The sequence below is a fragment of the Lissotriton helveticus genome, chromosome 11, assembly GCF_964261635.1.
Source record: "Lissotriton helveticus chromosome 11, aLisHel1.1, whole genome shotgun sequence".
NCBI lineage: Eukaryota > Metazoa > Chordata > Amphibia > Caudata > Salamandridae > Lissotriton > Lissotriton helveticus.
In genome coordinates, this window is record NC_136072.1 from 34,139,175 (window position 1) to 34,165,345 (window position 26,171).

Here is a 26,171-nt window from a genome sequence, read left to right on the forward strand (position 1 = left end):
TGGACCACTAAGCAATCCCTCACCCTAAGGGTATCTGAGGGTCTCCACCATAGGGAACCTCTACCTGTGGTGTGTTTTGGCAAAGTTAAAGGCTGGTGTTGAGATGGAGTACTGAAGTGAGATTCCTCTGTAGGACTCAGCTTCCTCCAATCACTCTCCACCATGTGTGCCTTTCTTTCCTTGAGTGAGTTACACTGTGCTCTCAGGGTCAACCTCTGGCTACCTAAAGCTGGAGGATGGGTCCCTTCTGTTGGCTTACTGGAGGGACAGGTCATGTTTGGGGCCTTGGGGTCCCAGGTTTGGCTGTGCCCAACAGTGTCCATTTGGGTGAGGTCCCTAACTGGTTGTAAGGGGGATCCCTCAGAAGTTTTTTAAGTTTTCACCTTGCTAGGGATGCTAGCTTTGGTGCCCCTAATCTGCTGATGGGGGTGCTTTATTTGACAGGGAGCCCTTTGGGGCTCACTGACCTTCTTGTTCTCTGCAGCCCTGGGCTGACTGAGGCAAGGTAGAGAGGGGCAGGTTACCTGCTCCAGACTAGGTCCCACCTTGGAAGGGTCCACTGACATCAGGGGCTCTGCCAGGCTAGGCCTGACTACATCTGGGGCAGTTTCTTCACAAGGGGTAAGATCAGTTCCCTGAGGAGGCTGATCCTTTCCTAATGTCTGGTGGGAGGGAGATTTCTCTTCCTCCTCAATGCTCTCTGTTTGTGTGGAGTGATCCATACTTTCAGGCTTCACAACACATGAATCAGTTTGAGTTTGGGCTGTGGCCAGCACAGCCCCACTAACCTTTCCATGGAGATTTACCATTTTAAAATGGGTTTGTTGTTCAACCTCAGCCCAGGCTGAGATATCCAAATCATTCCCCAGTAGACAATCTACAGGCAAGTTTGGGGACACTGTCACTCTCTTTGGGCCAGTGACTCCTCCCCAGCTGAGATTTACCACTGCTATGGGTTGATTTTTCTGACCTCCATCAATGTTTGTCACCTGATATGTGGCACCAGGTAAAAGTTGCCTAGAGGGGACTAGATTCTCAGTCACCATGGTGATACTAGCCCCTGTGTCTCTGTAGGCCTCAACTTTCAAACCATTGATGAGGGGTTCCTGTCTATACTTGCTCAAAGTGTTTGGGCAATCAGAGAAATTGGCAAACCCCATGCCAGTTTCATAGACAAGATCAGTTGGGGACCTGGTTAGGCCAGAGTCCACCTGTGTTCCAAAAGTAAACCCACCCAAATGCTTGGGGGTGCTCCCACCACCTGGGGGACCACTGCTAACAGTGACAAGAGGTGTTGGAGCTTTACCTGGAGGTATATTTTCCTTATTACTATTCTTTGGACAACAGCTGTCTGTTTTCCAATGGCCAACCTGTTTACAGGCATGGCAGTAAGGCTTTTTCTGTGTAGAGGAAGTGTCTTGGGATCCACCCCCATCCTTGGAGTTTTGGGGCCCTGGGGAAGTCTTCTCTTTGGTTTTATCCCCACCTTTCTCTTGAGGCTTGGTAGTCTCTTTCTTTTGGTCACCACCCTGGTTCTTAGGCCTGATCCTGGTTCTGACCCATTTGTCTGCCCTCTTACCCAATTCTTGTGGAGAGGTCAGATCAGAGTCCACCAGGTGCTGATGTAGAAGCTAGTTTTGACAATTATTTAAGATTTGCTCTCTCATCATCAAATTATACAATCCGGTATAGTCTGTAACCTTACTTCCCAGCAACCAGCTCTCCAGAGCCTTAGAGGCACATTCAACAAATTCAGACAAGTCCTGAGTCTGTGTCTTCTGGGTCTCTCTGAACATTAACCTGTACTGTTCAGTGGTTAAGCCGAACCCATCTATTAGAGCACTCTTCAAGACCAGGTAGTTTCTAGAATCCCCATCACTAATTGTGAGGAGTCTGTCTATGCCTCTACCTTCAAAGGAGAGCCACAAGATTGCTGCCCACTGCTCCTGAGGGATCTGCTGTACTCTGCATGCTCTCTCAAGTGCAGTTATCCATTTGTGGATGTCATCCCCAGCTTTGTAGGGGGGCACAATCTTACTCAGGTTTCTATTGTCATAGGACCTGTCTTTATCCTTAGGGATAGTGCTGCCACCAGTGGATCCTAATCCACTCTCTCTAGGCTGTATTGCTTTTGCAAGCTTCTCTTGGATCAGGGCTACTTCTAGCTCTCTCTTCTGGATCCTAAGCTCAGCCTCTCTCATGTTGGCCTCATGTTCCCTTCTCTGAGGGCTAGTCATCCCCCTTCTGGAGTGACCATGAGAACCTCTAGAAGCATGGGAAGTGTTAGATTCACCTGAGTGATTCCTTCTCCTCCTAGACTCCTGGTTTAGTCCACTTGGGGGTCTGAGTGGGTTTGACCCTGACTCAGTCCCAAATTGGCTTAAGTTAGCCTGGCTAAGTCTCCTGACTGGCACCTGACTAAGTCTCTCATCATCAGAATCACTTTCTTCCTCCTCCTCTTCCTCCTCCTCATCCTCAGGCTGAGTATCTCCAGTGTTCTGGTCTTCCTCATCTATCTGGACAACAGGGACAGGGGTGTCAGTATTATCATCTTCAGTGGGAGAGCCTCCTTCAACATTCCCTGTGGGGTCTGCTTTAGTGGTCTTTAGAGCTTCAGACTGGTCTAAAAGCTCTCTGAGGTGTGCTGTGGTTGGGGCTGGACCCGTCTTGAGACCTCTTAAGGTACACAGCTGCCTCATTTCTTTAAAGTTTAACATAGCAAATTTGGATGGTGCCCTTGGAGGGTCACTCTCAACAGGGACAGGTCCTGTGGACCCCTCTGCTCCAGACATTGCTCTAGTGTGGGTGGATATGTTGCAATCTACCTACACTGGTGTTTACCTACTAAACCTATCTAGTAATTGTAGTCAGGGTGTGCTACTCCCTATCCTCTATAACAACTAAGTTCAGTAGAACTTAAGTATACTAGTCTTGTTTTATATGTACCTAACAGGTACCTGTATGATCTTTCAAATGATACTCTCAAAGATTGTAATGGTAAAACAACAGCAAGCTCAAATCCCAACCGCTGCTCACCAATGTGAGAAGTTGGCCTGGTATATGATACTCACTAGTTCTAGTGATCACCTTGTACCATGCCAAGCAACCCTTATGATGATTGGTTGTAAGTCAACCTTATAGACCAGCTATCCTAGTAGCGTGGACAAAGCAGTCTTAGGCTAAACTCTGTAAAGGCATGTGAAGCAAGCTGTTTTACCATGCACAATCCCTTTGAATACCAAATGAAAGGCCACCACACAGATATATATTGAAAATATATATATATTTATTCACTACAAATATCCCCTATACTCTTTATGAGCACAGAAGCAAACGCGTTAAAACAAAACACAGCTTAAATATGCAAAAGTTGCACAATATGGCCACTTAAACCATATACTAAAATAGTGGTATAAGAACCACCAATTGGAAAGGAAATAGGCCTAGGGCCTGGGGAATCGCTGGAGCTGTTCGGGACTAACAGTGAAGAAGTCGGGAAAGGCCCGCGGGACTCGGGTGCAGTGCTTAAAGTGCACGCATGCACCAATGCAATGTCAATGGTGCGTAAAAGTTATAAAGTTACTGTTTTAGGAACCTTCTGACTGACCTAGAAGGACAAAACTTTAGATCTAGGCACTAGAGGTGTGTACCAGTGTAGGAACACCGGCGTTGCTGAGTTACCTTACCCACAGGAAGTGGGTGCACAGGTGCCAAGTAGTGTCGGGTTTCGTCACGCAGGTCGATGGTACCTGGAGATGAAGAAGCTGCAGGCGGGTCGTCGAGGAGAGTTCCGGTGGATCCAAGGATGGATCTGAAGATGTGAAGACCTGAAAGCAGAGGGGACAATGTTCAAAGTCACTAGCCAGTGACTACCGTGGAACCAGGATGGAACCAGGCGATGTTGGGTGCAAACAGGCGATGAGGTGCAGCTTGTCTCCGCAGCCACGTGGACACAAAGAGGTCAAGGACGTCCAGGAGTCGGACACGAGCTGTCCCACAAAGGCTCTAGCTGATGACAGTGTCGGCAACTTGATTGGAGAAAACAGGCCTTGGCTAATGCAAGCAACGCAGGAAGTGAAGATAGCTTATTTCTCGGACCAGCAAGGTCAGAGGGGCTCTCCTTTTTACAGGAGTGAGGGCCAATCTGGAGCAACCAGACCAGCAGTTTAGATTGTAGATTTTGTCGCCAAGATGGCCACTAGCCACGTGGCAAGTGACCGGGATGACGCATCAAGTGGCAAAGTGCAGAAGGGCCCCACGCAGATTGTGGAGATGTTGGGGGGCTGATCTTTAATGCAGATGCTGCTCGGTGGTGGGGCTTCTCAAACCCCAAAGAACAGCATCGAGGGAGCCTGGGGTGCTGCACAGTCAGCTTCTCGGGGGTCTTTCAAGATGGCCGGTCCCACGTCTCTCGGTGCCTCCACGGGTCACTTCTTTTCAGGGACTGTGGATCGGGCTGTGAGATGTCTGGGAATCCAGGTCTTGTTAGGCTCCGGGCTCGGGCTCTGGCGGGAGGCGGTGGCAAAGCAGATGTTGAGTTGCTGGTTGGTGCCTGTATTCACAGGGTGGTCACTCCTTGGCCACAAGGGAGATTCTCTTCAGTCTTCTGTGCAGCAGAATGTCGAAGTCCAGTTTTCTTCTTAGTTTCAAGTCGAGTTCAGGATGATCTGAAGTCTTGGGACACAGCTCCTACTCTTATTCCAAATCTTGGGGCCGGATTACCTGCTAGGTCCCTCCTCTGGAAGGGACCAGGAAGGGGGGTGGCTACACCCCCTTTCCTTTGTCCATCTCCGCGCCAAGACTGGGGCTGTGAAGCCCCAGCACCGGTTTGGACTGGCTTATGCACAGGGACACCTTGTGTGCCCCAGGCATGTCTCATTCTATTCAGCCCTGTCCTACCCAATACAAAAAATCCTGTCTGGGGTGGTGCTAGCACCTCCCAAGGCAGGAAACCCTTTGTCCAAGCTTCCCTCGCTGGAAGGACTCCCAGCAGCAGGAGGTCAGACTTGTGTCTGTGGTGGCAGCATCCATTTTGTGATGCTGAGGCTCATGTTTAACTTCACCCGGGTTTCAGGTTAGGTACATGTCGTGTCCCTCTAGAAGGGTGGAAGGCTACCCCCGTCGCCAGAACTGGCGAGGGGGTAGTATTCCAATTCGTATGACACCTTACTCAACATGTTTTGATAAAGCCAAACCAAAGATAGCATTTAACCGCGAGGTTCATAATGCACTTAAGAGTATATGGTATGGCAGTATCATGGAACAGCTAAAGGACGTGATTCCGAAAGCTGCCGACAGGCTCAGCTCATGCTAGAGCACCATCTCACATATTTCCAAGCACTCTGCCTCCAGGATTGACGAGGCCTTCCATAGGAGTGGCTGATAGGAACATATGTGTCCATTTTAAGTTAGATATAGACATACTATACCTAAGTAAGAGGTGATTACACCGACTTACCCCAGATGAGTGATCAGCCAGTTCTGTCAAATATGGAGGCCAGGCCAGGGGTGGCATAATACATGCTGCAGCCCCTGGTAGGCCTTGGAAACACCTATGCCCTGGGTACCTAGGGTACACTGTTACAGGGGCCAATAAGGTGAACCAGTTCCAATTGTGTATGTACCTAAGGTACATGGAGTCCATTTTGTAGGAGAGAGCAATTAGCCTGGGGCCCTGAATAGCAGGATCCCAGGCTAACTAAGTCAAAAACCAGCTAAACACTAGGCAAACAGTTTGGGGGTAACCATAGTCAGATATCCACCTTCCTACAGTCTTAACTTCAGTTATCCAGAATAACACCAAAAAGGACATGAAGGAAATCACTCTTCAAACATATGTTGTACGTGATGATTAGTTTTAGAAGAAAAAGTACTTTCGAGGGAGGGTGTTTACCACAGACGTGGGAAAAGAGTTGTGTACCTGAGTATTGAACAAGCTTTTGGAACTTGAGAAAAGTCAGTGTAGGTCTCTCTAAAAAGCTTCTCAGGATCCATAGTCTCCCTTTGGTCTTTTGATCGAATGCCCTTTGTCTACTCTCAATGAAAGATGTCTCTGTCCTGCTACACATGAGCACATTGGATACCAGATTGTATAGCAGGCTATTAAATTTCAGAATCTATATGAGATTGGAAGCATAAAGGATTACAAAAATAATATATATATATATACATATATATATATATATATATATATATCCAAGCTCCTGTACACCAATGTAATGGGTCACTCTTTACAGTGGGTGCTGTAACGCGGTGGTGTCCCGCGTGGTAAATATACGCTCCAATTTTCCTCTCGTTTGAAGAAAATACAGCACTCACGGGTTTACTTGGCAGTCAGCAAAATGTTTTATTGCAAAACAAACGCGTTTGTTTTGAGGCTGAAACGCGTTGGTGGGGTGAAGCTCTAATAAAAAAGCTTTGAAAACATCCTGGGTGTGCCGCTCCTTTTGCGCAAAAAAATGATTTAAGGGTCTGGATCCGACCCCTGAGCGCTGCACACGCTGTTGAGCGCTCTCATTATCTACTGGATCACTTTGTGTTTGGAATATATATATATATATATATATATATTAATGTTATACATGGTTCCTCCCACATTCTCTCTTTTACACTCTTCCGCTTGAGGCTTGACTCACAGTCTGATTTATTTTTGGAGGATCCCCACTCCTTTTTCCCCTGTCCCTAAAGACAGCTTTAGTTGTCTCACCAGACTCGTCTTTTCTACAAAAAAACAAACTATGGGGGGGGGGGGGAGCCAAGATGGTGATCGGAACGGTTGCATAAACGCTTGGCTCCGTGGGCCCTTCCTCCCCGCACGTATATCCTGAAGATAATCCTGAGCAAGGTTCGCTGATCTAAGTTGCTGAAGGGAAGCAATCACTTACCGTTTGTTTCTGGGGCTCCACCGTGCAGTAGATCCAAAGAACCGTCCCCGTCTGCTTGCCGGCCTTCGTGGCGCTGAAGCCGGGGCCTCGAGTGCAGAGGGTGCCCTGCAGTGATCGCAGCGTTGGCGGCCCTGGTCGGGATGAGAAGCCGGTCAGTGGGAGCCTGAGAGCCGCGAGCCGGGAGAGTTGGTATCAACCCACTCCCAATAGTGGGTTGCCCCGTGAACCCGAGATATTGCCGAGCCGGAGAGAGCCCATGTTGCCCGGTTCCCCTTGGATGAGACGCCCGGCCATGTTGATAGTCCCGTCCGGGATCCAGCGGGTGGCTCCCGGCGAGCTGCGGGGAGCACGTCCGGCCTTTCGGTGACTCTCCTTTCTGCAGCAAGCGCCGACTGTCGAGATCCAGCCCAGGGGCCTGCTGACTCCAGTGGTCGGACGAGACTCTGAAGTAGAGGGGAAGAGGAAGAGAACGAGATGGCTGAAATGGCGGATGGCGCCTCGGGGTGCACCCCTCCCAGGGACAGAGAAACTGCTAAACTTGAGACCCCCGGAGTTTGGCTATGTGGGGAAACGCTTACGCGTCGCCACGTCTTGGCTGCACTGACAACTCTGCGGCCTGCCCTGCTCTGGGGAGCCCGGGACTTGGAAGGAAGGATCGGCGCCATTGCTGACCCGCATTTTGTAGCGGACTGGGTTGCTTTCGAGTTGGTGCCGATGCGTCTCCCTCTGCTACAGTGTCATATTCCCCGGATGAGTTTACAGTCTTGGAGGCGAGAATAGATTTGGTTTCTGAGCTTACTGTTGTTACACCTGTTCGGCAAGTGGTTGTCTCACCGGGGCCTTTTTCTGTCCAGCGAGTGGAGAAGCTACATCGATCCATGGTGCACGAGGCCCGGACTGTGCTGCGCTGTTTCCCACATCCTGTGCTTTCCGTTCCGTGCTTGGCGGACCTGTTTTTGGACTTGAGACTGTTGGTGGTCTGGGTATTGTTGCATTCCGACCTCCGCCATGCATCGTCAGTTGTCTCTCGGTGGCTACGACCATGTTGGGCGGCTGCGCTACCTGGTCTGATTGGAACGATTGGACCTTTTGTACCAAATTGTATCCCGTCCGCAGGACTGTTCAACATTGATACTATTGACAGAAGTGGCCAGGGGTGATCTCGTTTGGGATTTGGAGGGACTTCTTGCTGGTTAATGGTGATTCAAGGGCACGTCTTGTGGGGCTGTAATTGATTGCGTTTTATGTGCTTGCTGATACTTATACTTTTATACTGCTTCTGTTTATATGATTCTAGTATGCGGGGGTGGGAGGGAATGGGTAACCGAATCGCCGGCTCTTCTCCTCAAAATTTTTTTCTTCTTTTCTCTTTCTTTTCTATATTTCGGGTCTCTCATTTAGGGCGACAGGCACGCTGCTGGGGGGGTAGGCCGTAGCCTTTTGCAGGGGTGCAGGGTGGGGGGTTGGGGGATGGGTTTGTTTTCTGCTCCTTTTTTGTTTCTATGGCCCTTTGCCCCTTTCTTTCTTCGATGTCGTCGTCTTCATGTCTCCCATAGTACGTTCCCTTTCAGGGGTGGAGCTTGCATACCGTGCTTGGTACGTGACCATTGCATGTATCCTGACTTTGGTGCTCTTCTCCTTTCCCATTCAATCTATGTTCATCATCGGAGTGATAATGTGTTTTAGCTGACTGTGTTGGGAGCAGGAATGACAATGCGATGTCGATTTTCGATTTAATTTTTGGATATTTAAAAATGAACCGTTTCAAATCCTTGGTATCACGTATTATCTTGATTCTCTGCTATATCCTAGATGTGGCTTTGTCTTTAAACGCCGGATTGATGTGATACTTCTTACTCAATTTTTGCTCGATTTGATTAGCGGCCGGCCACACTGGTTGTAGGCCCGTATTTGTAATTTCATGCTAACTGAAATAAAGGTTCTTTAAAAAAATTAAAAAAAATAAAAAAATAAAAAAACTATGGGGCATATTATCAAGGGGGTTTATCTCCGCTTTTTTGGCTTTAAAAGCCAAGAAAGCGGAGATAAAATTATCTCCCTATTACCTAGCTGTCGCTAACACCAGTTAGCGACAGCTAGTAGGAGATAGCGACCATCTTGGGCCCCACTTTGCATGTCAGTGATATTTATCACTAATGACATGCAAAGTGGGCGTGCCAAGATGTTAGCGACTGGAAACAGCGATATTCATGCATTGCGGCCGTTTTTTATCGCATTTGCGATAAACCTTGGTAATACCAAGGTTTATCTGCTATAAAAATCGCCGCAGCACAGTGGTAAATTTTTGTCTCTAACCAAGCAATAGCGATAATTATCGCTATTGCTTGGTAATATGCCCATATGTTCCATAGGTGGCAATATGAACTGTGTTATTGTTGATAAGATTGTTAAGTAGACCTTAGTCAGAAACGTGGTGTCAACTCTGAATTATTGTATATGTACTCTTAATTTCATCTTTATTTAGCATTTTTTTTTAAATGCTTGCCCTTGCCAGCACCTCTTTAGAGTGCTGGAACAAAAGGAGAAAATAAACACACAGGACCCGATACACAAAGGTACCGCAGTCATGGTGGGAGGACGCACTTGTGGTGGGATATCTGTAATGGTAAACTGCAATACAGTGGTCCCACTCCCTGTGCAACGTTTGTGAATCCGCCCCAGAAAGTTCTGAAAGCAGGAGAGTTAGAGTCCAGACAGATTTAGTGATCTGATAATTTTAATCAATCGCAGGAAAACAACACACGTAAAGGCTGTTTGAACAGTTCAGTTTCACAAGTTCATTAAACTAAACTGGAGGCCATGAGCTACTGTTAGAAGTCTAGGACTGAGGCTATTACAGAGCCTTGTACCCTGAAACTTCATCCTCCAAACTTTAGCCTTTTAAAGAAGTGTTGTGGGTTCAGGTCAGCTGAGGAGGATCATGATTCCTAGCCTGGCCCTTTTGAAGGAAGATAAGATGTTTGCCTCTGTGCACCCTGTTCTTATGCAGTGTTTTAATATGATCCTGAATTCCACCTGAACCCACTCTATTTATCTGCTGATCTTTCTTCTCTTTTAATTTGCTGTTATAAATGTATAATGATGATTGTTTGATGCCTGAGAGGGCAAATGGAAGGCTGGATTTTGGCTTAAAGAAAAGACAGTCCTATAAGTTATCTTCTGTAATATTTATAACAAATCTAACAATTTAAAGTTGATGGACTTGTCAGAAATACCCTTTTAAATCATTGGAATAGATTTGTAGTAATGCCACGGCAAGTTCATCTTTGTAAAGCTTCTTTTATGGAGAAAAAGTAGCAGGTTAGGAACTTTTGATTTGCCTTCATATCCAGGGTTGCAGGCACAGATGTAACTTCCTACAGTGTTAGTGCAGGTTGCGTCTTTGTGGCAGGGGTTTTTAATGCACTCATTGATGTCTCTGAAAGTTGCACCATTACTTACATAAGACCACAAAAGTGTTGAGAGCACAGCATTTATGTTTATCACTGCATGTATACTATGAACTAAGTGGCTTGGCTCAGAGGTTGGGAAAGGAGTACTGCTGTGGGGTTACCTTGGAATCCAGGATTACAGACACAAGTGTAACTTCCTGCGGTGTTAGTGCAGGTGGCATTTCCATGGCATGGGCTGCTGCTGCACTCATTGGTGTCATTGCATGAGATCCCATCCCCTGAAAAGGAATATGGAAGCAGAAGTGTAAGTGTTGGATACCAAGTAGCTGAGAGAATGCCTAACAGGAAGTAAAGTGCACATACATTGGCAACAGACAGATGTTTTCAACACCTAGAATCACAAATAGTTTTGAAGTGTAAATATACCCAAACAGGATCATTCACAACAATTCATTTGATAAATAGTTAAATACATCTAACCCACCCACTAAACAGAAACAGTGTACATGTTTTATGCACTGAAGTGAAATATTTTATGTAGTTAGAAGATTGTTTTATCAGATGCTTAAGTGATGATAGAGGTTAGAGTTTAGGCACACTCTGTGGTGATTTTGTTGTGTTGAACAAAGTGATGGATTATTGAAAAAGCTTTGCACAAGTTGATATTTTTATTTTGAGATTTTCTGCATTTTTGAATTGTGAAATCCCCTGGAGCAGATACTCTGTATTTCCAATTAAGGTGCAGGTATTGGTAGATGCATTCACTATAGGATGTAATAAATAAACCCATATCATGATATGGGTAGACTTTCATTCTCTTCTGCAAGATCACAGCGACAAGGCCTTGAAAGGAATGTGCACAACTAGTTCATAGTCTTCACTTCAATTATCCAGAATAACACCAATAAAGACATGAAGGAAATCACCCTTCAAACATATGTTGTACGTGATGATTAGTTTTAGAAGAAAAAGTACCTTCGAGGCAGGGTGTTTACCACAGATGTGGGAAAAGAGTTGTGTACCTGAGTATTGGACAAGCTTTTGGAACTTGAGAAAAGTCAGCTTAGGTCTCCCTAAAACCCTTCTCTGGATCCATGGGCTACCTTTTTTCTTTGGATCAAATGCCTTTTGTTTGATCTCAATGAAAGATGTCTCGGTCCTGCTACACATGAGGACAATGGATATGAGATTGTATAGCAGGCTATTACATTTCAGAATCTATATGAGATTGGAAGCATAAAGGATTAAAAAAACAAAATATACACATATATATATATATTCACTGAAAAAACCATAGGTTATAGACCATATATAGTTAGGAATTAGCATTTACAAAACCGTGAAAATTCACTGAAAAAACCATAGGTTATAGACCATATATAGTTAGGAATTAGCATTTAAAAAACCTTATTTTACTCACACAAAACCATTGAAATTCCATATATAGTTAGTTGCACTAACTATATATCGCGCACCCGCAATCCACTGCTGATCATGTCACATATTACATCATTCATGACATGGTCAGTGACATCACTGATGACATCACTGATGACATCTCAAATGACATCACTGATGACATCACTGATGACATCTCAAATGACATCAATGACCATATCACTGATGATATCATTCATGTGACAATACAATGCATCTCCTCACATTTTAATATAACCTCTGTTTCACCCAGTGTTAAATACAGAGTATAATTTTTGAAACCATTGACACACCAATACTAGTTACTACATACGCACTCACTGATTCCTATGTCTACACACACATTCACTCATTCACCCATACAATCATTCATACATACAATCACTCATCTTTACAACGCTATCATATGCACTCATACACCTATACAGACACTCACAGTCTGCCACTCATCCATGGAGTTACTCACACACCTAGTCAGTCCTGTAAAGAATCAATGACACTTCCATTTTCTTGTCTATACAGTTAAACATAGAGCACCTTACATTTTCAAACATATACTAACACATACTTACCTTCTTATACAATCATTGATACAAGTACACATTGATCTGCACAGAGTCACACACCTCCCAGCCAGCCACACACACACTCACTCTCCCATACAAATACTTGGACAATCACTCAGTAACCCATATAGTTAATCATATAGCTACTGATCAACACATGCAGCAGTTTACAGAACAACAGACATAATGATGCACAAATTAAGACAGTTTAGTCACTAACCCATGCACTCAGTGAGACACATTTAATCACTCACTCATACATTCAGTCATGCACCTACTAAATCCTTTGTCCAGACACTTATACTTCCACTCATTCTTCAATATGTAAGACACATTTTAACTTTACAGAAACATATTCTCATGTCACCCAATCAAAACTCTTCCCTCACTTTTTTTCAAATGAAAACCCTTCCCCCTCTGCCCTTTCTGCCTATTTTCCATAGCAACCACCTCCTGGAATACCTCTAGTGTTTGCAAGTTCACACAACAATGTTGCAATTGAACTCTGAACTCTCAGTGCACCTGCATATCCAGTGCATTCTTTCATTTAATGATTTTTTATTGACCACTCAAAATACATCTTTCAAAGAACACATCTGTGCACCCTAACTTTCTGTTTTCATCAATCAAAATCCACCAATCACTGTTACTGCTTCATGAACACAGAAACTCCACAGTTTTTTTTTCATTTTACACTCTCATTTTTTCAACTGCCATTTCATTGCCACACTTCATCTGACTGCAGGAGAAACTTCTCTCACCATGTTTTCTGTCTGGATTGTTGGTCATAGTTATATTCACTGGGCTCAAAGGTACGTTGAAAGCAGGAATTTACCTAACCTCAATTTACAAGATGTGGAAATTAAGTGGTTTGGCCACAGAGGATTAAAATGTCACCAATTGATACCATTGGTGAAAACCTTTATGCATTTGCCAAAACCTGACCTGTTAATTGTGCACTGTGGAGGTAATGACTTGGGCACTTTGACTGGTGTAGGTCTGGAAATGCTTTTAAAGGACACCTTTGAGCAATTAATGGCACTTTTTCCTCAGACTGCCTTGGTATATTCAAATATATGCCAAAGACAGAAATGGAGGTGGTCAAACCAATTTTGTCCACAAATTGAGAAGTCGAGGAAGCATGTAAACAAATCTGTTTCAGCTTACATGAGAGACCATGGAATGGGCTCCCTGTACAACAATAACTTGCGTTACTACATGCAAGATATCTACAGAGGAGATGGAGTTCACTTCTCAGATGAGGGCAACAGAGTTTTCACTCTGAATTTAAGAATGTGCATTGGTACCTACTTATAAGTACCTAAATGTACCATAAACCCAAAAGCTCTTCTCAGAGCTACCCTACATCTAATCACTCACAATTATTATTTTACTCTAACTTTTTTCACTAATTTTCAACAAAGTACGCTCCCTGGGGCGCTACCCGGTACGCGTACCGGGAGCTAACCTCGCGAAATTTTTTTAAAAAAATGTTTTTTTTTCGCACATATAAGCCTCCTCAGCCACCCTCAGAAAACCTAGGGGGTCAAGATAACTCTACCGTGCCCCCTTCTACCCATTCTGAACATTATTTGCCCTCCATCTTGTATCTTAATTCGACCGAAACACAAAATGGTGGACTCCCGGAACGCTTAAGGTCCGCGAACCGAGGCGCTCAACGGTTCGCGTACCGGGTCGCTCCCTGGGAAGATAAAGGAAATAAAAAATAATCAACAAATCCAACAATCAATTAACATACAGCATTTAAAAAGACTATCATTCATTTTTCATTTTAGTACGCTCCCCAGAACGCTTCCCGGTTCGCGGACCGGGCGCTAACCACGAAAAAAACCAAAATTTTTTTTTATTTTTTTTTGCCCTGCGGGGCCCTTTTAAAACCTCCACATTAAACCTAGGGGGTCAGCGAGGATCTACTATGCCCCCTTATGGTTATTTCCCCCTTTGTTTTGGCCTCCTCTTGTCTCTCGATCCTACCGAGAGACAAGATGGCGGCCGCTCCGGACTGTTTAGAATGTTGACAGACACCGGAGAGCCAATCAGCTTCGCTACGCGAAGTTCCGATACGCGTAAGGTCCGCGAACCGGGGCGCTGCCTGGTCCGCGCTTACAGATATATATCTTTTTTTGAACGTTAATTTCTCAAAATCCACTGCAGCACATATATTGAGACCTACAAAAGGCACATCGGGCTACCAGTCCCTACAATTTTGCCAAGTTTCGTGCAAATCCATTCAGCCGTTCGGGCTAAAAGTGAGGCTAACCGCCCTATGGAAAACTCAATGTTAAAAACACGTTTTGGGACCCCCCTTTTTTCTCGGCCCCCCCTGGACGAACCCCCCCCAAATTTCCAGGGGCTGCTCAGAAACAAAATGTTCCATTTTCCTGAAAATTTCAGCCAATTCCGTCCACAAACGCCAAAGTTATTAGACATAGAATTTTCAAAAATCCCATAGGGAAAAAATCCTAACTATATATACCTACTGGCGACCGCCAGTAGGTAATACACACATATATATTCACTGAAAAAACCATAGGTTATAGACCATATATAGTTAGGAATTAGCATTTAAAAAACCTTATTTTACTCACACAAAACCATTGAAATTCCATATATAGTTAGTTGCACTAACTATATATCGCGCACCCGCAATCCACTGCTGATCATGTCACATATTACATCATTCATGACATGGTCAGTGACATCACTGATGACATCACTGATGACATCTCAAATGACATCACTGATGACATCACTGATGACAACATCCAGTGACTGTATGTTTCTGTAAAGTTTAAATATGTCTTACATATTGAAGAATGAGTGGATGTATAAGTGTCTGGATGAAGGATTTAGTAGGTGCGTGACTGACTGTATGAGTGAGTGATTAAATGTGTCTCACTGAATGCATGGGTTAGTGACTAAACTGTCTTAATTTGTGCATCATTATGTCTGTTGTTCTGTAAACTGCTGCATGTGTTGATCATTAGCTATACGAGAGGCTATATGTGTTATTAATTGGTTGCCCAAGTATTTCTATGGGAGATTGAGTTTGTGTGGGGGTGGCTGGAAGGTGTGTGACTCTATGCATAGATGTGTGAGCAGTTTATTCACTAGGTGTATGAGTTAAAGAGTGCATGTGGAAACAACTACATGGGCAGTTGACTGTGTGCATGAGTGTATTGATGAGTGAATGGATATCTCAATGCTACATGTCATAGTAAGTACATATGTAAAACACAGTACATGTGAGAGTTGGCATATATAAATAACTGTGCATGAGAGCCACTGAATGAGTGAGTGGTTGTATCGATCATTGTGAACTTGTATCAGGGATTGTATAAGAGAGTAAATATGTGTTAGTATATGTTTCAATAAGTAAGGTGTGTTTAACTGTATAGTTGAAGAAATGGAGGTGAGATTGTTTCTTTGCATGACTGACTGGGTGTGTGAGTAACTCCATGGATGAGTGGCAGTGTGTGAGTGTCTGTATACACTGAGTGTATCTAAGGTTATATTAGAGTCTGAAGAGGTTTATCGTATTAGCACAAGAATGATGTCAAATGAGATGTCATCAGTGATGTCATCAGTGATGTCATTTGAGATGTCATCAGTGATGTCATCAGTGATGTCACTGACCATGTCATGAATGATGTAATATGTGACATGATCAGCAGTGGATTGCGGGTGCGCGATATATAGTTAGTGCAACTAACTATATATGGAATTTCAATGGTTTTGTGTGAGTAAAATAAGGTTTTTTAAATGCTAATTCCTAACTATATATGGTCTATAACCTATGGTTTTTTCAGTGAATTTTCAAGGTTTTGTAAATGCTAATTCCTAACTATATATGGTCTATAACCTATGGTTTTTTCAGTGAATTTCAATGGTTTTTTAATAGCAAATATCATAAGCTGTCGAATGTCAAGTACGTGGTAAGTGAAAACATTTTCATGTTTATGCACACTGATCTGCTTTGAATGGTGCCCCCCCCCCCTCATTTCTATTAGGAGTACTCTCTCTTTGCAGATAGTGAAAGGTAGTTAACGCAGGCCTTTGCCCCCGTTGTAATCCGTCGTGCCTGCTTCTCTCTCCATTTGATTGATTGTTATCCAAGTATTTACTGTTTTAGAATTAGTTCTCTTTGGTTCATTCTCTATTTACAAACAAACACAGAGTCGCAATACTCTGTTTAGTCTTTGCAGATAACGAAAAATCGTGTAAAAAAAAAGAAAAGGAATCGAGCAAAATCAGTAGGCCACTAATGGGATCTCTTTTTGACCTCGCTAAAATAGAAACATTAGGAACAACCCCTCATGACAAATACAAAACTAGTGAGATGAACTGAACTCCACACAATGATGGCTGCAAAACAGCTCGGCTCCGCCACCCACCCCGCCCAAAATAACGATAAAGAACGGCTGCCATGATTGGTTGCGGAATGACCACGACGGAGCTACGAAATGGTGCTGCTCTCATGCTAACCCCAGCTTCAGTCTGAAACATCCAGAAACACTGTAGACTACCAATTCGATCAGTTACGGTAGCGCCCCAATGTAACCCGGTAGAGAAGAACTAGCCCTCCCCTCTTTGACTGATGGTTCTTGTTGCCTGTCCCTTCTGTTGTCATTTAACAGAACTATTTAGCCTGCTGAAAGGGGTTGTGTTCCGACCGCTGGTTGGTGGAGACATTTTGACTATATTCTGTACCTGCGTTGTCGCGTAATGCGTCATATGACGCGCCGCGTTAGCGCATCCGGAAGTCATCCGGGGCGCGCAGCGCGTAACGTAAGCATAACAAGTCATGTGACTTGTTAATAAAACTTTTCATTGGTTCATTTTACTTTTCTTATTGTAATGATGAAAGGCTTGGTCATATGACCTAAAAATTACGCTTTTCATTACTTCCGAACATTATTTTTTCTTAAATATATGTTATAATGTTCCAGGCTAATGTACTTTCCCGGAAATTTTACAACTGTCCTGCAAGTAAAATATATTCTTTTTTCGAGAAAAAGAGTGTTTCTTCGTCCCATGACGGAGCCGTTGAGCAAAAGAGGGTCGACCTGCTGTCTTAGTCGCCGATACGCCTGAATATGAGATTCTTATCGATCACTTTATGTTGCAGGAATAGAAAACACAACAGCCCTTGACCATTTATCTTTACTGCGTTCCTTCGTATTATACCTTTTACCCTTCATGTAATTGGTCTGCTTTATTTCACTTGCCTTTTAATGATTCTAAAACAGTCACTATTATTAAAAACTTTACCAATGTATATACTACTACCATGTTTTCTTTTAAAAACCTTTATTGTGAAAATGTCATTATACAAATACGAGCCTATAACCACGTGGGCCTGCCACAGAGCAAACTGTAATCGTATATGATGAATAGACATTTACACTGTAGAGGAACGTAACGGGCGGGCCATTAGGTTGCAAGAACTAAGGTGTCTAACAGTTACGGAATCGGTGGACGTACATTTTATAATTAAAATACGACAGGGCCAGTTACAATAAAATTATCTAGATATACATTTGCGGGCAAGTACCATGGGTGACGTTAATTCGAACTTTCAACAGTACAGTAATCAATAACACATCAGAACTTAATATCAATAGGGATGTCGAAATATTCAATCAATTCTCGTCCCCGCCCGCCATGTGCTTCAAAACTGCATACGTATCTCGTGATTTCAAGGTTCTGCAACCAGTACACAACAAGGAGTTACGAGTCCCATTTATTCCGGCGCCATTTTGGGCGAGGACGGGCAGGTCCAGGATATAGTCAAAATGTCTCTACCAATCATCGACTATGATGATGTTCATATGCTGTATTTATTAGAGTAACACTCATCTGTCCACATGAAATTAATTTGCCACAATCTAAACATGTCATTTTAATCTTTCCAAAGTTCTTCTAAATATTTGGGACCGTTTCCCTTGCCTCTGAAGCTCTCAGTGCCACTTCTTTGATGAATGTACTAGCAGGTCAGGGGTTCTCCTCCAAATCTCTCTTTTATGCAGCACTATAATTAATTGGTGCCACCTTTCCATATGACGATGCATGGTATAGTTACCACAACTATATTTTTTTTCGGTTCCTCTGGAGAGTTCATCGTGGCAGATGAAGCGTGTAACGTACCGGGCATTTACCTTTTTTTGCATGTACAGGAAAGGAAAAAAAAATCGAGCGTCCGAGTTCTAAGGTGTCCCAGGGCCATTTTAGTGGACCAGTCCCAAATCCAAAGAACAGGCCGCCATTTTGAGAGTCCTCTTGCAGCCGCCTGTCGCTGTAGCATCAAGAGCAGCCGAAACTCAGCTGAATGGCAACTGAAACGGTAAAGGGGCGCCCCACTACAGCAGACGAGCCTCCACCTAGGAAGGCCCATTCACGCCGGCTCCCCCCCCTTCGGGCACCCCACGCCGTTATTCGGAGCAGTATTGTAGGATGGCCACACCAGTGCGGCAACTTGCTAGACATCACCTCGGTGGTAACCGAATCTCAACGCCTTGTGGTGTCTTCTATTCAAAAAACATTGTTATGCTGCCTTCGACCTATTCGCCGCAAGTGCGCACACAACTCAACTGCATAGCTTGCTAGACACCACCTCGGTGCCATCCGGATCTTGGAATGTCAGCACCTTTTGGTGTCTTCTCTTCAGAAAATATTGTTGCGCTGCCTTTGGCCCCATTCGCACATCAGTCCGCTACTGACGCCATCTCACAGGCTAATGGGGCGCCCCACGCCGCCTTTCAGCATTGTAGAATGACCACACCAGTACAGCAACTTGCTAGACATCACCTCGGTGCCATCCGGATCTCGGCGCCCCACTGCAGATGAAGTGCCTCTCAACTATGAAACCACCACGGTGACATCCGGATCTTGGCGCGTTGTGCTGCCTTCGGCCTATTCGCACATCGGTCCGCTACTGACGCCATCTCACAGGCTAATGGGGCGACCCACGCCGAGTTTCAGCATTGTAGGATGACCACACCAGTACAGCAACTTGCTAGACATCACCTCGGTGCCATCCGAATCTTGGCATCTCAACGCCTAGTGGTATCTTCCATAAAAAAAATATTGTTACGCTGCCTTTGGCCCCATTCGCACATCAGTCCGCAACTTAGACATCACCTCGGTGCCATCCGGATCTTCGCATCTCAGCGCCTTGTGGTGTCAGTCAGAAAATATTGTTGCGCTGCCTTTGGCCCCATTCGCACATCGGTCCGCTACTGACGCCATCTCACAGGCCAACGGGGCGCCCCACGCCGACTTTCAACATTGTAGGATGGCCACAGAAGTGCGACAACTTACTAGACACCACCTCGGTGCCATCCGGATCTTGGCGCGTTGTGCTGCCTTCGGCCTATTCGCACATCGGTCCGCTACTGACGCCATCTCACAGGCCAACGGGGCGCCCCACGCCGACTTTCAGCATTGTTGGATGGCCACACCAGTGCGGCAACTTACTAAACACCACCTCGGTGCCATCCGGATCTTGGCGCGTTGTGCTGCCTTCGGCCTATTCGCACATCGGTCCGCTACTGATGCAAACTCACAGGCCAACGGGGCGCCCCACGCCGACTTTCAGCATTGTAGGATGGCCACACCAGTGCTGCAACTTGCTGGACACCACCTCGGTGCCATCCGGATCTTGGCACGTTGTATTGCCTTCGGCCTATTCGCACATCGGTCCGCTACTGACGCCGCCTCACGTGCCAACGTATTTTCTCCGCATTTTATACCCTATGCCGCATAACAGGTCATGTGACTTGTTTATAAAACTTTTCATTGGTTCATTTTACTTTTGGTTTCCTAATGATGGAAGGCTTGATCATATGACCTAAAAACAACACTTTTCATTGGATGAAAACTTTTTTTTTTCCCAAACGATGAAAGCCCCACCTTGTTTCTGGATGTTTCAGACTAAACTGGCGTCAGCATGAGAGCACCACCATCTCGTAGCTCCGTCGTGGTCATTCCGCGAGCAATCATGGCAGCCGCTCCCTACCAGAAGCCTGCAGGAGTCGGGGCCCCCAAAACTTTTGATGAATTCTCAAGGCGGAGGGGACGCTTTCGAGAATGGGGTCCAAGACCTAGCAGACAAGCGTCCGATTTCCAAGGTGTCCCAGGGCCATTTCAGTGGACCAGGCCCAAAAAGGAAAGAGCCTGCCGCCATTTTGAGAGTCCTGTGACAGCCGCCTATCGCTGCACCGCAAGAGTGGGCGCAACTCAGCTGAATTGCGGCTTTTGACACAGTGGACCAAAAACGGACGGAATGGCAACTGAAACGGTAAAGGGGCGCCCCACTACAACAGATGACACTCCACCTGGAGAGGCCCGTTCACGCCGCCTCCCCCGGGGCGCCCCACGCCGTTATTCGGAGCAGCATTGTAGGATACCAAAACCAGTGCGGCAACTTACTGGACATCACCTTGGTGCCATCGTTCTGCTGCCTTGGAACTATTCGCACAACAGTTTGCTACTGATGACCCACCCCCGCGACGCCCCACGCCGTTATTTGCTGGGTGGCAACTTACTAGACATCACTTTCGTGTCATCTAGATTTCGGCGCGTTCTGCTGCCTTGGAACTATTCGCACAACAGTTTGCTACTGATGACCCACCCCCCGCGACGCCCCACGCCGGAAATCTGGACGTTGTGCTGCGTTGGGACTATTCGCACAGCCGACCGCTACTTCGTTGTTTTTCCCTAAAAATGTTTATATGTTATTACTATTTTTGTTTTCTTGTATATATTTATAAATTATTAAAGTTTTATAATCTTACTACTTTGTCGGAGTGCTATATATTTTTAATGTGACACATAATTGTAAAAACTTTGATGTACAAAGAGTCATCCCTGGAATCTTCCGCTTCACGCTCGGTCCCCTCCCCAATCACAATACAGGATGGTTTTCAGATAATAGCAACGCTTCTGCTGTGACGGATCTCATCGAGTGTGGGCCTTGATCTACTATAACTCCTTTGAAGAGGGGTGATTCTTTACAGCTGTGGCCATAAACTACATCTGCAGGGCTAGCTGATAGCCTAGGACCGGCCTGGACAATCGGACACAGAGGAAAAGGAGTGTCAGAGGGTGCGGTAGTGAATAGGGCGAAAGGGAGGTGTCGGGCGGGCACAGGGTGTGATTCTCAGGGAAGAGCAGCGCAGATGGGGGGAGGTTTATTACCCATGCATAAGACAGAGAGCGGGGGTGACCACTGCCTGGGTGAGATGCTTGCGAGGGTGGGGAGCCATGCTAAGGATCGACAGCGTGCACAGAGTGGGTCTGGTCAAGGCATCTAAAATGGCTGCCGTGCACGACAAAAGTGTGGCATTTGAAAAAAGACAAGATGGCGCAGACAATGTTTTTCAACACTTCCTGATTTCCTTCGAATCGAACGTTAACAGACGTTGGGGCATATTACCAAAGTTAAGCGATATTTATCCCTAACGATGCATTGCAAAGATTTTTTTACCGTCAGAAATTATCGCAGATAAACCTTGCTATTATCAAGGTTTATCGCAAATACGATAAAAAACGACCGCAATGCATTAATATCGCTGAAAACTCAGCGATATTCATGCATTACCGAGCTAATGCTCTTAGCCATGTTATCCACCTCCCATTGGATAACATGGCTAAGAACTGCTCAGGGCAGCTGTTACTTTTTGGAGATATTCGCGCTTATCTCGAATATTTCCAAAAGTTGATAATAGGAGATAGCGATGTTAGCGACTGTTTCCAGTCGCTAACATCTTGGCATGCCCACTTTGCATGTCATTAGTGATAAATATCACTCACATGCAAAGTGGGGCCCAAGATGGTCGCTATCTCCTACTAGCCGTCGCTAACTGGTGTTAGCAACAGCTAGGTAATACAGATATAATTTTATCTCCGCGAAGCGGAGCGCTGTTACAGATATATATCTTATTTTTGAACGTTAATTTCTCAAAATGCACTGAAGCACATATATTGAGACCTAGCAAAGGCACATCGGGCTACCAGTCCCTAATATTTTACCAAGTTTCGTGCAAATCCATTCAGCCGTTCGATTATTATTATTATTATTTTTTTTTGCCCCGCGGGGCCCTTTTAAAACCTCCACATCAAACCTAGGGGGTCAGCGAGGATCTACTATGCCCCCTTATGGTCATTTGCCCCTTCGCTTTGGCCTCCTCTTGTCTCTCGATCCTACCGAGAGACAAGATGGCGGCCGCTACGTACTGTTTGGAATGTTTACAGACACCGGAGAGCCAATCAGCTTCGCTTCGCAAAGCTCCGTAACGCGAAAAGTACGCGAAGCGGTGCGCTGTTACAGATATATATCTTTTTTTGAACGTTAATTTCTCAAAATCCACTGAAGCACATATATTGAGACCTAGCAAAGGCACATCGGGCTACCAGTCCCTACAATTTTGCCAAGTTTCGTGCAAATCCATTCAGCCGTTCGATTATTATTATTATTTTTTTTTTTGCCCCGCGGGGCCCTTTTAAAACCTCCACATCAAACCTAGGGGGTCAGCGAGGATCTACTATTCCCCCTTATGGTCATTTGCCCCTTCGCTTTGGCCTCCTCTTGTCTCTCGATCCTACCGAGAGACAAGATGGCGGCCACTACGGACTGTTTGGAATGTTGACAGACGCCGGAGAACCAATCAGCTTCGCTTCACAAAGCTCCGTTGCGCGAAAAGTACGCGTCCTGGAGCGCTGCCCGGTCCGCTGTTACAGATATATATCTTTTTTTAAACGTTAATTTCTCAAAATCCACTGTAGCACATATATTGAGACCTACAAAAGGCACATCGGGCTACCAGTCCCTACAATTTTGCCAAGTTCCGTGCAAATCCATTCAGCCGTTCGGGCTAAAAGTGAGGCCAACCGCCCTATGGAAAACTCAATGTTAAAAACACGTTTTGGGACCCCCCTTTTTTCTCGACCCCCCCTGGACGAACCCCCCCCCCAATTTTCAGGGGCTGCTCAGAAACAAAATGTGCCATTTTCCTGAAAATTTCAGCCAATTCCGTCCACAAACGCCAAAGTTATTAGACATAGAATTTTCAAAAAACCCATAGAGAAAAAATCCTAACTATATATACCTACTGGCGACCGCCAGTAGGTAATATATATATTACCTACTGGCGATAGCCAGTAGGTATATATAGTTAGGATTGTTTTCCATAGGGAAATCGCAACATTCTATTGGGAATAACTTTGGCGCCGGTTGAGGAATCTTCCTGAAATTTTCCTTAACTTTGCCTCGCGGCGCTCCGGTCCTTCCCTGAAAGTTTGGGGGGGATTCGTCAAGCGGGGCCGAGATAAAAGGGGGGTCCCAAAACATGTTTTCCCCATGTTAATTTCCATAGGGCGGTTGGACTCACTTTTAGCCCGAACGGCTGAATGGTTTTCCACCAAACTTGGCAAAATTGTAGGGACTGGTAGCCCGATGTGCCTTTGCTATGTCTCAAGATATGTGCTCCTGTGGTTTTTACGAAAATTAACTTTGAAAAAATATATATTGGGCTACATTGGGCTATATATATGTTAGAGCCCAAATGTAGCCCAATGTAGCCCAATGGAGCCCAATGTAGCCCAATGTAGCCCAAAGATGGCCACCAGAGACAACAAAAAACAAATGTAGCCCAAATATCAGCCAGATGTAGCCCAACTATAGCCCAATGACAAAATGTCCCAGAGTGTTCTAAAGAACAACTAGAGCGCTAGCAGTCTTACTTATGACAAAAGTATGGCACACCTGAAGTCATCTTGATTGGAATAAAGTGTTAACACTTAAAACATTTAATTTGCAAATGAACAAAATGAGGGGGTTCATTTTGCCATAGAAATTATGATTAGTGCTGAAGAAAGAAAAATTAGGGCACATTTTGAGTGACTTCTCAAATCCTCTTATATTTCATTAAAAAAATTCTGATATGCAGTCTCCCAAGATGGCCACCAGAGACAAAAGAGCCTGTGTTTTAAAACTCTGTTAGCAAAGCAGGCATTTGAGATTTAAAAAATAGTTAGGATTGTTTTCCATAGGAAAATCGCAACATTCTATTGGGAATAACTTTGGCGCCGGTTGAGGAATCTTCCTGAAATTTCCCTTAACTTTGCCTCGCGGCGCTCCGGTCCTTCCCTGAAAGTTTGGGGGGATTCGTCAAGCGGGGGGCCGAGATAAAAGGGGGTCCCAAAACATGTTTTCCCCATGTTAATTTCCATAGGGCGTTTGGACTCACTTTTAGCCCGAACGGCTGAATGGTTTTCCACCAAACTTGGCAAAATTGTAGGGACTGGTAGCCTGATGTGCCTTTGCTATGTCTCAAGATATGTGCTCCAGTGGTTTTTACGAAAATTAACTTTGAAAAAATATGTATTGGGCTACATTGGGCTATATATATGTTAGAGCCCAAATGTAGCCCAATGTAGCCCAAAGATGGCCACCAGAGACAAAAAAAACAAATGTAACCCAAATATCAGACGGATGTAGCCCAACTATAGCCCAATGACAGAATGTCCCAGAGGGTTCTAAAGAACAACTAGAGCGCTAACAGTCTTACTTATGTCAAAAGTATGGCACACCTGAAGTCATCTTGATTGGAATAAAGTGTTAACACTTAAAACATTTAATTTGCAAAGGAACAAAATGAGGGGGTTCATTTTGCCATAGAAATTATGATTAGTGCTGAAGAAAGAAAAATTAGGGCACATTTTGAGTGACTTCTCAAATCCTCTTATATTTCATTAAAAAAATTCTGATATGCAGTCTCCCAAGATGGCCACCAGAGACAAAAGAGCCTGTGCTTAAAAACTCTGTTAGCAAAGCAGGCATTTGAGATTTAAAAAACGTTTTAATATATAAAAACGTTATCCGCTAATAGAATTAGCATTTAAAAAACCTTGCGAATTCACTGAAAAAACCATAGGTTTCAGGCCTTATATAGTTAGGAATTAGCATTTAAAAAAACCTTGCAAAGTCACTTAAAAAAACATAGGTTTCAGGCCTTATATAGTTAGGAATTAGCATTTAAAAAACCTTTGAAATTCACTGAAAAAAACATAGGTTTCAGGCCTTATATAGTTAGGAATTAGCATTTAAAAAACCTTGCAAATTCACTGAAAAAACCATAGGTTTCAAGCCTTATATAGTTAGGAATTAGCATTTAAAAAACCTTTGAAATTCACTGAAAAAACCATAGGTTTCAGGAGTTATATAGTTAGGAATTAGCTTTTAAAAAACCTATGAAATTCACTCAAAAAATTATAAGTTTTAGTGATGTCATAGTTAGCTGGACATTTTACTCATACAAAACCATTGTAATTGCTCCTATCTAGTTAGTTGTACTAACTATATTTCACGCACCCACAATCCACTGCTGATGATGTCACATATTAGATCATTCATGACATGGTCAGTGACATCACTGATGACATCTCAAATGACATCACTGATGACATCACTGATGACATCATCCAGTGAATGTGGTTTGCTTTGTTATTTAAATATGCATTATGTATATAGCAATTTGCATTGAAGAATAAGTGGATATATATAAATAAATATTTGGATGCAGGATTTAGTAGCAGTGTAATTGACTGTTTACTTGACCAATTTATAATGTCTCACTAAACATAGTGGTTAGTTACTAAACTGTGTGAATATCTGTATCACTTTGTCAGTTGTTGTGTAAACTGATTCTACAGTTGGTTACTAGCTATGTGAAAGTCTATATTAGTTATTGATTAGTTAACTGAGTATTTGTATGGGAGTGTGAAAGTGTGTGTGGTTCGGTGGGGGGTGTGTGACTGTCCAAAGATGTGTGAATAGTTGATTCAGTAGA

At 44.4% G+C, this 26,171-nt stretch overlaps 1 protein-coding gene across 1 annotated transcript in view; it reads right to left on the minus strand.

The window, feature by feature from the left end:
* Nucleotides 1-26,171, minus strand: part of LOC144792134 (uncharacterized) — an 83,560-nt gene that overhangs the window by 51,202 nt on the left and 6,187 nt on the right. The window contains exon 3 of the mRNA XM_078667010.1: nt 10,459-10,575. Within this exon, the coding sequence (XP_078523136.1) occupies nt 10,459-10,575 (117 nt within the window). The remainder of the gene's footprint in view (nt 1-10,458; nt 10,576-26,171) is intronic.